Source organism: Thamnophis elegans, chromosome 7 (assembly GCF_009769535.1).
Source record: "Thamnophis elegans isolate rThaEle1 chromosome 7, rThaEle1.pri, whole genome shotgun sequence".
Taxonomy (NCBI): Eukaryota; Metazoa; Chordata; class Lepidosauria; order Squamata; family Colubridae; genus Thamnophis; species Thamnophis elegans.
This window is the reverse complement of record NC_045547.1, coordinates 83766420-83777517: the sequence shown is the minus strand read 5'-3', so window position 1 is coordinate 83777517 and position 11098 is coordinate 83766420. Positions and strand designations below refer to the sequence as shown.

The 11098-nt window shown below is 44.8% G+C and overlaps 1 protein-coding gene across 1 annotated transcript in view; it reads right to left on the bottom strand.

Annotated features, from left to right (window-relative positions):
* Positions 1-2576: 2576 nt before the first annotated feature.
* CAMK1D (calcium/calmodulin dependent protein kinase ID) overlaps positions 2577-11098 on the bottom strand; it is a 136018-nt gene continuing 127496 nt past the window's right edge. The window contains 3 exon segments of the mRNA XM_032222175.1: positions 2577-2659; positions 4426-4538; positions 5239-5314. Coding sequence (XP_032078066.1) covers positions 2577-2659; positions 4426-4538; positions 5239-5314 — 272 coding nt within the window.

Here is an 11098-nt window from a genome sequence, read left to right as displayed (position 1 = left end):
TAAGAAAAGAAGAAATAATAATGGTGGTGGAGAAAAAGGAGGAGGAGGAGGAGAAGAAGAAGAAGAAGAAGAAGAAGAAGAAGAAGGAGAAAAAGAAGAAGAAGAAGAAAAAGGAGGAGGAGGAGAAGAAAAAGAAGAAGAAATAATAATGGTGGTGGAGAAAAAGGAGAAAGAAAAGGAGAAGGAAGAAGAAGAAGAAATAATGGTGGTGGTGAAGGAGGAGGAGGAGGAGGAGAATGCTTCAACGACCCTCTCAAAGGATGCAAATGACCAGCTGTCTGCAAGGAATATAAATCCTTCCATTCCCCACCATCCTGTCAGAGCTGAAGAAGCTTCTTGGATGAGAAGCGAAACGTCTTCGAAAGAAAAAAACAAGGAAGCCCAGGTGCCTCTTTGGGACAACCTGGAGGAGGGAGAATCTCCACAGACAAGAGCAGAGTTGATTTCTGCAGGGACCATCAGGTGCAAAGAACCAGGATACGTATGTTAAACTGCAGTTTCAGGACATGCGTTGCTCAAGACTAAATCAAGAATTCCACTAAAGTTCAACCCTAAATAGGTGCCAGGTACGGATCATCGGAACTCAAAAAGGGGTTGGACTTAAACCATTTGTGGCAATGGAAGGACTCTTGGCGCATGACTTGTTTAACTCCCTCCCAGCTCTGCCTGTTCTTCTTTCACAGAACCCTGGTCTCAGATGCCCAGACTAGCTTATGAATCCAGGGCTTCCTGGTGGTGCATCTCCCATTCGAATATTCCGCAGGGCTGGTTCTACTTCGCTTTCTAGGTGAGCCAGCGTGGCTTCGTTCTCGCCAAGGAAAACATCTGGCCAAGAGAGATATCTAAGCTTGGGTTTGATTGGGGATGGGTCCGCGGGAAGCCTTGGCACCCCTTCAGTCAACCGGAAGGTTTCCTCTCTCCTTCCATAAACAAAAAGGATCCAAGCTCTCTTTAACAGCTTCCTGTCTAAACTTTGTCAAACTTTGCTGGTCTTGTCTGGTAAACGAGAGGGAAAATCCTCACAGTCCTCAACCATCAGAAATCCACAGCTGGCCTTTTCCCTTCAAAGGATCTTCTCTGCTCGACCAGTTGACGTATTCTTTGATTTTCTGCTTCCCTATTTGTGTTGGGGGGACATCAGTGGTGAAATTCAAAATGTAGAGAGCCGAGGTGGCGCAGTGGTTAGGGTGCAGCACTGCAGGCCACTTCAGCTGACTGTTATCTGCAGTTCGGCGGTTCTAATCTCACCGGCTCAAGGTTGACTCAGCCTTCCATCCTTCCAAGGTGGGTGAAATGAGGACCCAGACTGTGGGGGCAATTTGCTGGCCCAATTTGCTAAAAATCTGTAAACCGCTTAGAGAGGGCTGAAATCCCTATGAAGCGGTATATAAGTCTAATAAATAAAATAAATAAATAAATAAATTTTTTTCCCTACTGGTTCTGTGGGTGTGGCTTGGTGGTCATGTGACCAGGCTGGCAACAAGTAGAAACCTCACAGAGTCACAGGGAGCTCAAAAAAAACCAACTATCACACTTTAGACAAAAACAACACCAAAGCTGCACAACTGACTCACACACGATGCAAAAGCAGCGGGACTTCACACGAAACGTCCCCCTGCAACAAGCAGAGTCACAGGGAGCTCAAAAACCAGCTCAAAAACGGTGAAAAGTGTGGGGGGGGGGGGAAAGGCCACAAGTTAATTTTCAGTGCTGTTGTAACTTTGGTCACAAGTCGAGGATTGTCTGTACCGCATTGTTAATTCAGTGGGGAAAGAATTTCATTCTTTTTTAAAAAGAGAGAGAGAGAGAGAAGACGGGTGACAACGATACGAATTGAGAGTCATGGTGGGGATGGCAGATTGCCATTTCCCCGGGGGGAGCCCGTCGCAAATTTTCCTTGACGGTGAGCAAAAGAGCATTCAATTTCTCGGTCCTTCAATTCTCCCATTAAAAATCTCCCTTCTGCTTGCCCAGGCTGAATCTCAGATCTACAGTATGTCTTACTGTCGTCGTAAGACTTTAAATCCAAGTTTTGTTTTGACGGCAGGCTATGGTCAGGGGTAGGATCCAGCCGGTTTGGACCGGCTTGGGTGAACCGGATGTTAATTTTACATCTGGTTGGCTGAACCGGCAGCTGAAAGGACTGGCTGGCCCCTCCCACCCTTCCCTGCCCCTCCCAGGAGTCTCCATGTGGCCCGTTCATCATGCCAGGTAAGGGCAGGGCCCGCGTGGAGACTCCGGGAGGGCGAAAAACGGGCTTCCCCAAAGTCCCGTTTCTGGACTCCAGAAGTCGTTTTCGCCCTCTGGAGGCTCGAGGAAAGCCTCTGGAGCCTTGGGAGGACGAAAACTCCCCCCGCCGCCGCCGTGGTGCAGCAGGCCGAGTAGGCCACGCCCACCATAGCCACGCCCACCAAGCAACCGGGCAGAGACTCCGGTTGCTAACCTTTTTGAATCCCGCCCTTGGCTATGATATTCCAATTAAATTTTCAGCGCCTTCTCTTTCTTCCTCGGCATTTTCTCCTTGGCGCTGCAAAGACTGGAATTTATGAACACGACAAAGGATGGAAGGACCCAGCTTACCACGGGTGACGGGCCGCCTGTTCACAGGTATATCTTTTATTGGGGTCTTTCTCCATCAGGTTCCGAATAAAATCTTTAGCTGGGAGAGAAAGGAGAAAGGAAAAAGGTGTTTGGTAGCCGAAGGAACAAAACGGCACAGCGGTATTTATAAAGGCAGCCTAAACACAATGAGAATATATCTGCTGAAAAAGACTCCGCATTGGCAACAGGAAGGGCAACTGGCCAGTAAGCACCCGGCTCCATTCAAGTTGCCCAGATTCCACCCCGCAAGGGATTATTGGGTCATTAAAAGATGATGATGATTGTGAGACAGCCCAAACCTGACTATAAATTACATTACATGGGAATAAATTAATAAATTACATGGGAATTACATTAATAATCAATTCAATGCACTGATTATGTAATGAAGCTCAACACCCAGCTTGCTGTCATGATTCCTACAGCCTTATTTTATTTGCACAGTTACTATTTGCAGGTTTCTCAGACAAAAAGGGTTATCTGGGTTTATTAATGGGAGACTGAGAATTGATTTGCAATATTACAGAATCACACAGTTGGAAGGGACCTTGGAGGTCTTCTAGTCCAACCCCCTGCTTAGGCAGGAAACCCTACACCACTTCAGACAAATTGTTGTCCAATGTCTTCTTAAAAACGTCCAGTGTTGGAGCATTTACAACTTGGGGAGGCAAGTTGTCCCACTGATTAATTGTTCTCACTGTCAGGAAATTTCTCAACTTCGCTCTAAGTTGCTTCTCTCCTTGATTAGTTTCCACCCATTGCTTCAAGTGCTTTGGAGAACAGCTTGACTCCCTCTTCTTTGGGGCAGCCCCTGAGATATTGGAGGACTGCTATCATGTCTCCCCTAGTCCTTCTTTTCATTAAACTATTATTATAATAGTTTAACTGAGTATAATTAAACATTATACCCAGTTCCTGAAGCTATTCTTCATATGTTTTAGCCTCCAGTCCCCTAATCTTCTTTGTTGCTCTTCTCTGCACTCTTTCTAGAGTCTCTTTTACATTGTGGTGACCAAAACTGGATACAGTATTCCAAGTGTGGTTTTACCAAGGCCTTACAAAATACAACTAACACTTCATGTGATCTTGATTCTCTCCCTCTGTTAAGGCAGCCTAGCATTGTGTTGGGTTCTTTGGTACTGGAACTGCACCATATTTGAAGAAAAAAAGGGAGAAGGTGGGGTGGAAGAGGAGGAGGAAAAGCAGGAAATAGGGATTGCTCCATAATAGGAATCGAGTTGTACAATAAAATCAATATTTCCCAACCTTGACAGCTTTAAAACGTGTGGCCTCCACCTCCCAGAATTCCCCAGCCAGCATGTATGTAACATCATAGCCCCCTACAGCAGCTCTGAATAGGAAAACTATAGGGAAAATCTATATAAATGTGTGTGTGTGTGTGTGTGTGTGTGTGTGTGTGTATGTGTTCAGTATAACTCTGGAACGCCTCGAGCAATTTCAACCAAACTTGATACATAGATGATTTACTCCCCAGAAACAAATACTGTGGGGGGTAAGACACCCCTACACCTCTTGGTGTGTGGTTCTGTTAAGATACAGCCTGTTGTGCCTTAAAACGGCTTCTACCGTACTGCTTTAAAATGGCTTCTACTGTACAGCACAGTGGAGTTGCCATGGTAACAGCTTCCCAGTACTCCACAAGGGGGCTCCCTCTGGTAAGGGGGAAAATTAGAAATTATTAGAAATTATATTTGGTCTGGACATTTTCCCCCTATAAATAAATACCCGGGAAAATGTCCGAGTTATCGGCTAGTAAAAGATAAAATTGTTGGCATCAGGGAATGATCCTAACTTGTTTCTTACCCGATTCAGAGATATCATCCCAATAAGGAGAGTCAAATTCATATTCTGCTTTCAGAATTTGCTCAAAGAGCTTTGAGTCATTTTCATCGTAGAACGGAGGGTAGCCACAGAGTCTGAAAAACACAAATTAAAAATGGGTTAAGTCGCGGGGGGGGGGGGGGCGAGAAAATCTCTCAAGAAATCCTTAGGATATTTTTGGTAACAGCTTTGTGAGTTGGGCAGTGCAAATGTCAGCTAAAGGACAGTTTTCTGTTTTAAAAAATGAAAGTTCTCCATCCGTGAATGTGGAATGACTTGCCTCCAGAAGTTACGATTGCTCCGTCACTGGAGGTTTGCCTGAAATGCTATAAAGTCACCTGCTTAAGCAAGTAGCTGGACTAGAAGACCTCCAAGGTCCCTTCCAGTTCTGTTGTTCTGTTATTCTATTACTCCCTTGGACTGCAAGACAATCAAACCGGTCAGTCCTAGAGGAGATCAACCCTGACTGCTCTTTAGAAGGCCAGATCCTGAAGAGGAAACTCAAAGACTTTGGCCACCTAAGGAGAAGGAAGAAGGACTCCCTGGAGAAGAGCCTCATGCTGGGAACGACGGAGGGCAAAAGAAGAAGAAGGGGACGGCAGAGAAGGAGGTGGCTGGATGGAGTCACCGAAGCAGTCGGCGTGAGCTTCAATGGACTCCAGAGGATGGTAGAGGACAGGAAGGCCTGGGGGAACGCTGTCCAAGGGGTCACAATGGGTTGGACACGACTTCACAACCAACAACAACAACATCCTATCAAAGGCCATTCTGGAGTAGCCCTGGGATGTCACTTACAGAATATAGGCAATCACTCCAATGGACCAGCAGTCGACGGCTTTGCTGTAGGGTTTCTGGGCCAGGACTTCAGGAGCTGCAGGAAGGAAAGAGGAAGGGGAGAAAAATCAATCAATGAGAGAAACCGCCTGATATCCAACCAAGGACTCAAGGCTTGCTCACCGACCTAATATAATAAGAAAGACAGTAATTTATGCAAGAGCCATTTTCAGCAATAAAAGTGAGATCAATGATGCGAGCGAAAAGGCATAAAAGTTTATTTTCTGCCTTCGGTGACCGGAGTGAAAATGCAGCTCCCAGAGGGCAAAAGGAAAATTGTAACCGCGGCAGAGGTGATCTTAAGATAACTGCCTTATTACACCACGCAGTTTTTCCCCCCTCTTTTTTTTAAACGATGGATTTCTTTGTCAGCAGGATTTTGGCAAGAAAGAAATGTGGTGAAGTTACCTGTCAAAAGGGCGAATAGCCTGCAGGAGGAAAATCGAAAGGTATCAAACATCCCGCAAGGCTGTGCTGAAATGCAAATGATTGGAGCCTCCCCCCCCCTCTATATTTTTTTTGGGGGGGTGGGAAGGATCGGATCACCTCTGAGGACGTGGTCTGATGCCAGATTAATGAAAGCTCGGCTGCAAATGTCAAAAAATGCAAAGGCATCCATCAAAGGTGCGATTTGATGGAGAGGCCATTGGAAGGCCTTTTCGGCAGGCGGTTATGTTTTTAAAAGTCTCCAAAACTATCAAATCCGTAATAAAGCTTAAAAAGGCAAGACTTTTTAAAGGTTCTGTGTGACTTTTGTCAACTTAAAACAAAATGATTCTGGCAAACGAAAATAAATACTGTATTTTTCGGAGTATAAGATGCACCTCGCCCCCACACAAGAGCATGGAAATTTTGGTGCGTCTTATACACCGAATACAGCCATTTTTGACTTCCCAAAGCCCTGTCCCCGCACCCCATTTTTTGCAAAAAATGGGCAAAAAAACCAGGCCGTTTTTAGCATAAACAGAGGCATTTTTTGCCTTCCCCCATCCCCTAGTAGCACTCTGCAGGCTTCAGCAGGGCTGGGGAAGGCAAAAACGCTTCCGTTTTTGCAAAAAACGGCCCACTTTCTGCCTGTTTGTTGCAAAAACTATGGCATTTTCACCTTCTCCCAGCCCTACGGAAGCCTGCCTCATGCACCTGGGGGCTGGGGAGGACACAAAAGCTTTTTTTTCTTACTTACCTCTTCAAAATCGTAGAGCATCTCACACACTGGTGCGTCTTATAGTCGGAAAAATACGGTAATAACCTTAAGTGGAAGATAATCTTCTGAATTGCAGTTAGTCCTTTATGTAAATCATTCAAAGTTACGACAACACTGGGAAAAAATGGGGCTTTTGGCCGTTTTTCAAAGTTTGCAGCGTCCCCATGATCACCTGATGCAAATTCAGACACTTGGCAACTGACTCGTATTTATGACCCGTTGTTGTGTCCCGAGGTCACGCGATCCCGTTTTGCATCCTTCGGACCAGCAAAGTCAATGGGGAAGCTGGATTCGCTTCACAACCGGGTGACTAAGGGATCAACTGCAATGATTCACTTAACAACTGTGGCAAGAAGGGTCGTAAAATGGGACAAAATTCATTCTTAGAATAACTTAATTGCCACTTTGAATGTAGACTAATCGGCATGCATTAAAATGAAATTTCATTGCACGCAGCTCTCAGAGGGTCACCAACCTCCAATATATGCTAAATAAACACGACAAAATAAATAAATAAATACAAAATAATGCAAACACCCACATATATTACACGGCACAGAGAAACCAACGCCTCACTTAGCAACATAAACTTTGGGCTCCATCGTGGTCACAAGTCAAGGAGTAGCTGTAGTTACTTTTTGCTGAACTGGCCTTTTTTATTGGAGAATATAAGCTGAATTTTAAAACGATTCCGTACACCAGTTTAATTTAAGCAGCTATGCCATTTAATTCTGCAGCCAAAGTACGGTACCTTATTTGTACCTTATTTGTCAATCATTATCATCATCACCCAATGACCCCATAATCCCTTACGGGGTGGAGTCTGAATTGAACTGAATGTTTCCTGGCCGGATGCCTTTCCTGTAACCAGAGCGGAGTTTTGTTCAGCAGATACAGATTCTCAGTGTGCCCAGAGGGAGAAATAGCTGTAATTTTGTAATTTTAATAGATTTGTATGCCGCCCAATCCTGGAAGACTCCGGGCGGCTTACATAAGAGCAATTTAAAAAATATTTAAAAAGATTAAAACACAGAACAGTACAACTTAAAAACAGAAAACACAACATGCACTCAGTTATAATGGGGCTGAAGTTCAGTCAAGATCAACAGCCCCAGGCCTGCCGGAACTGCCAGGTCTTATTTATTTATTTATTTATTTATTTGACTTATATACCGCTTCATAGGGCTTTCAGCCCTCTCTAAGCGGTTTACAGAGTCAGCATATCGCCCCCAACAACAATCCGGGTCCTCATTTCACCCACCTCGGAAGGATGGAAGGCTGAGTCGACCTTGAGCCGGTGAGATTTGAACCGCTGAACTGCAGATCGCAGTCAGCTAAAGCGGCCTGCAGTACTGCACCCTAACCACTGCGCCACCTCGGCTCTTAACGGACTTACGGCTGCCTGTACTTAGGATTGAACTCACAGCCTCCTGATTGTTAGAGTTACCTCTAGGCCACCGCACCAGTCCTTTGTACCTTAATTGCCACTGCCATTTAATATTTATTAACTACATTTAATTTTTTTAAAAAAAGAAATACCCATGAGTCTTCACCAACCGGCATTTCATTTGTCCCCCGCGAGCTCCATAAATAGAAAACCTTTTAAAGATTACATTTGCCCTCAACTTTTACTTGAATTGTCCATTAATCAAACTGTTTCTTGACCAGTCGGATGCCAAGTTACACTTTTGGGGGGTGGGGGGTGGGAACAAAACTAAACCAAAAAGGTTCTTTTCTTTTTTTAAACAGGTGGATTTCAGAGAAGTGAGGAATTCTGCTGTCTTCATTTTCAACACAGGGGTTTAAATTTAGCTGCTTTTTTTTACAACCTGGGAGATGTGCTTTCTCTCCATGAAAAGGAAAAGTAAAATTATACGGCTGGGAAAAAATTAAGTAAATGCTGATAATTGGACGGCGTCCCTGGGAAGCAGAAGGCTTGCGTGGAGGAAGAAACGGTGAGGGAAATAATGATCAAGGTTTTCGTTATGGGCACTGTAGCAATGGAAGATCTAGCCAAGGGCATCATCTAAGAAGGACAGCATTGTGGTCAACTCTTGGTCCCAAGTTGCCTGGGTAACAACCCACAGAAGGATGGAGAAGAGCTGGCAGGCATTGGAAATTAAATGAAACACAAGCCACATTTGAACCGCCGAATAAAGTGATCGACAGCGGAGTCCGCAGATCCCCGAAGCGGATGATGAGAGAAGAACCTTGTTCAAAGAAAATGGATCCCCAAGGCTGAGACCTCAATCTAGAATAGAGCTGGAAGGGACCTCGGAGGTCTTCTAGTCCAACCCCCTGCTCAAGCAGGAGACCACCTACCATTTCAGACAGGGGGCTGTCCAGTCTCTTTTTAAAAGGCTCCAGTGATGGAGAAGGAGGGGAGGAAGGAAGGAAGGAAGAAAGATACAAGGAAGGAGGGAGGGAGGAAGGAAGGAAGGAAGGAAGGAAGGAAGAGAAAAGAAAGGAAAGATACAGAGAAGAGGGGAGGGGGAGGAAGAAAGGAAGGAAGAAAGATACAACGAAGGAGGGAGGAAGGAAGGAAGAAGGAGGGAAGAAAGGAAGTAAAGATACAGGGAAGGAGGGAGGGAGGAAGGAAGGAAGGAAGAGGGAAGGAAGGAAAGATACAGAGAAGAGGGGAGGGGGAGGAAGGAACGAATGATACAAGGAGGGAGGGAGGAAGGAAGGAGGGAAGGAAGGAAGGAAAAATACACGGGGGTAGAAAGGAAGGAAGGAAGGAAGGAAGGAAGGAAAACAGCATAACAGAGGGTTGGACTAGAAGACCTCCAAGGTCCCTTCCAATTCTGTTATCTGGATTTTAAGGGCAGCTGGTAAAACTGTTTTTTTATGTTCATAAAGTATAACTCTAGTGTAAAAAAAAATCAACCCAGCATCTTCAATTTCTCAGTTTATGTTTTTCATTCTTGTTGTCCTCTTAAAGCAGCTGATTTAAGCATTTTTCTTTGGCTGCGCCATCGGTGCACAGAATAACAATGACAGGCTGGTTTCCAGCCTTTTAAAAGCTTATCTAAATGTAAATGCATGGAGCCAAAGGCGGGGGGGGGGGGGAGAGAAGGAAGAAAGTGAGCAGCCTAAAGGAGATGGCTGTGTCCCACTATTTACACTCAGCTTTCAATTCTGCAGTTTGCGAGGCTTACCGAAAATGCTGGATTTGGCGAAGAAATGATTAGGAGGGCCGGAGGTTAAAACATACGAGGAACGGTTGCAGGAACTGGGTATATCCAGTTTAGAGAAAAAGAAGGACCAGGGGGTGACATGATAGCAATCTTCCAGTATTTGAGGGGCTGCCCCAAAGAAGAGGGCGTCAAGCTATTCTCCAAAGCATTAGAAGACAAGAAACAAGAAGCAATGGATGGAAACTAACTAAGGAAAGAAGGCCCAGTGGTGGGTTTCAAAAAATTTTGGAACCTCTTCTGTAGGTGTGGCCTGCTTTCCAGGTCCACTGGTGGAACCTCTTCTAACCGGTTCGGTAGATTTGACGAACCGGTTCTACCGAACTGGTGCGAACCGGTAGGAACCCACCTCTGAAAGAAGCAACTTGGAATTAAGGAGAATTTCCTGACAGTGAGAAACAATTAACCAGTGGAACAACTTGCCTCCAGAAGTTGTGAATGCTCCATCACTGGAGGCCTTTTTAAGAAGAGACTGAACAGGCTTTTGTCTCTAATGGTATAGGATCTCCTCTTCGGGCAGGGGGTTGGAATGGAAGACCTCCAATGTCCGTTCCAAGACCATTATTCTATGTTCTTTGGTTATCACTAAGCCCAGCCAATCTCATTTCTTTCCTAATTAGGTTCCTTTATTACAGAATGCTTATTAATCCTTTCCAAAGCAGGAATAACTATCCTAATTGATATAATCCAAAGCTTCTACAGAAGAGAGGATGCGTTTTCTGGTCAAATATATCAAAAGAGATGATCCACCCATTTCTTCCAAACAAGCAATGTGACCAAATCTGAGCTCCCTCTCTAAATCTCGGGCTTCCCATCATTGAGATTTTGTGGAAATGGGCTTTGTGTAACTCTTTGGTGGGCAACTGAGAAGTGGCAGCACATGAGCTTCGTGGAAATGTTGCAGATAGTTGCGATGGTGCTTTTGTTAGTAAAGCATGATGTTTCTAACATCAAACTATAGATCAGACCTAAAAGATAAAAGTTTCTTCAAGTTGATTTCAATCTTCTGGTGATTGTATCATCAGCTGTGTAACCATGGGAGGGACTTGTGGGTGTGGACTTCGAGCAATGCACTGCCTTGGACTCTGATTTACTTTTGGATGCTAGTTGGAACCCTGACAGACATATCCATCCATTTTAATCAGCAAACAAAAGACATGTCTTTAGATCATGGTGTCAGGTACTGAGTATTTAATAGCTGCCAGCTGATGTAAGGTTGTAAGATGTAAATTGATGCAATGAGGATGAATTAGCAATACAGTATAGCCAGTTTAAGACTCTGGTGGGCTCCATACAAGTCTTTTACCGTTTTAAGAGGTGTCTATATAAAGGTGGCCATTAGAGGGCGTCTCCCTCTCGCCATGTATCTCATTTCTCTCCTTGTGTGCGTAGCTGAGTGGTAAGGGATTTATCTACCATGTGT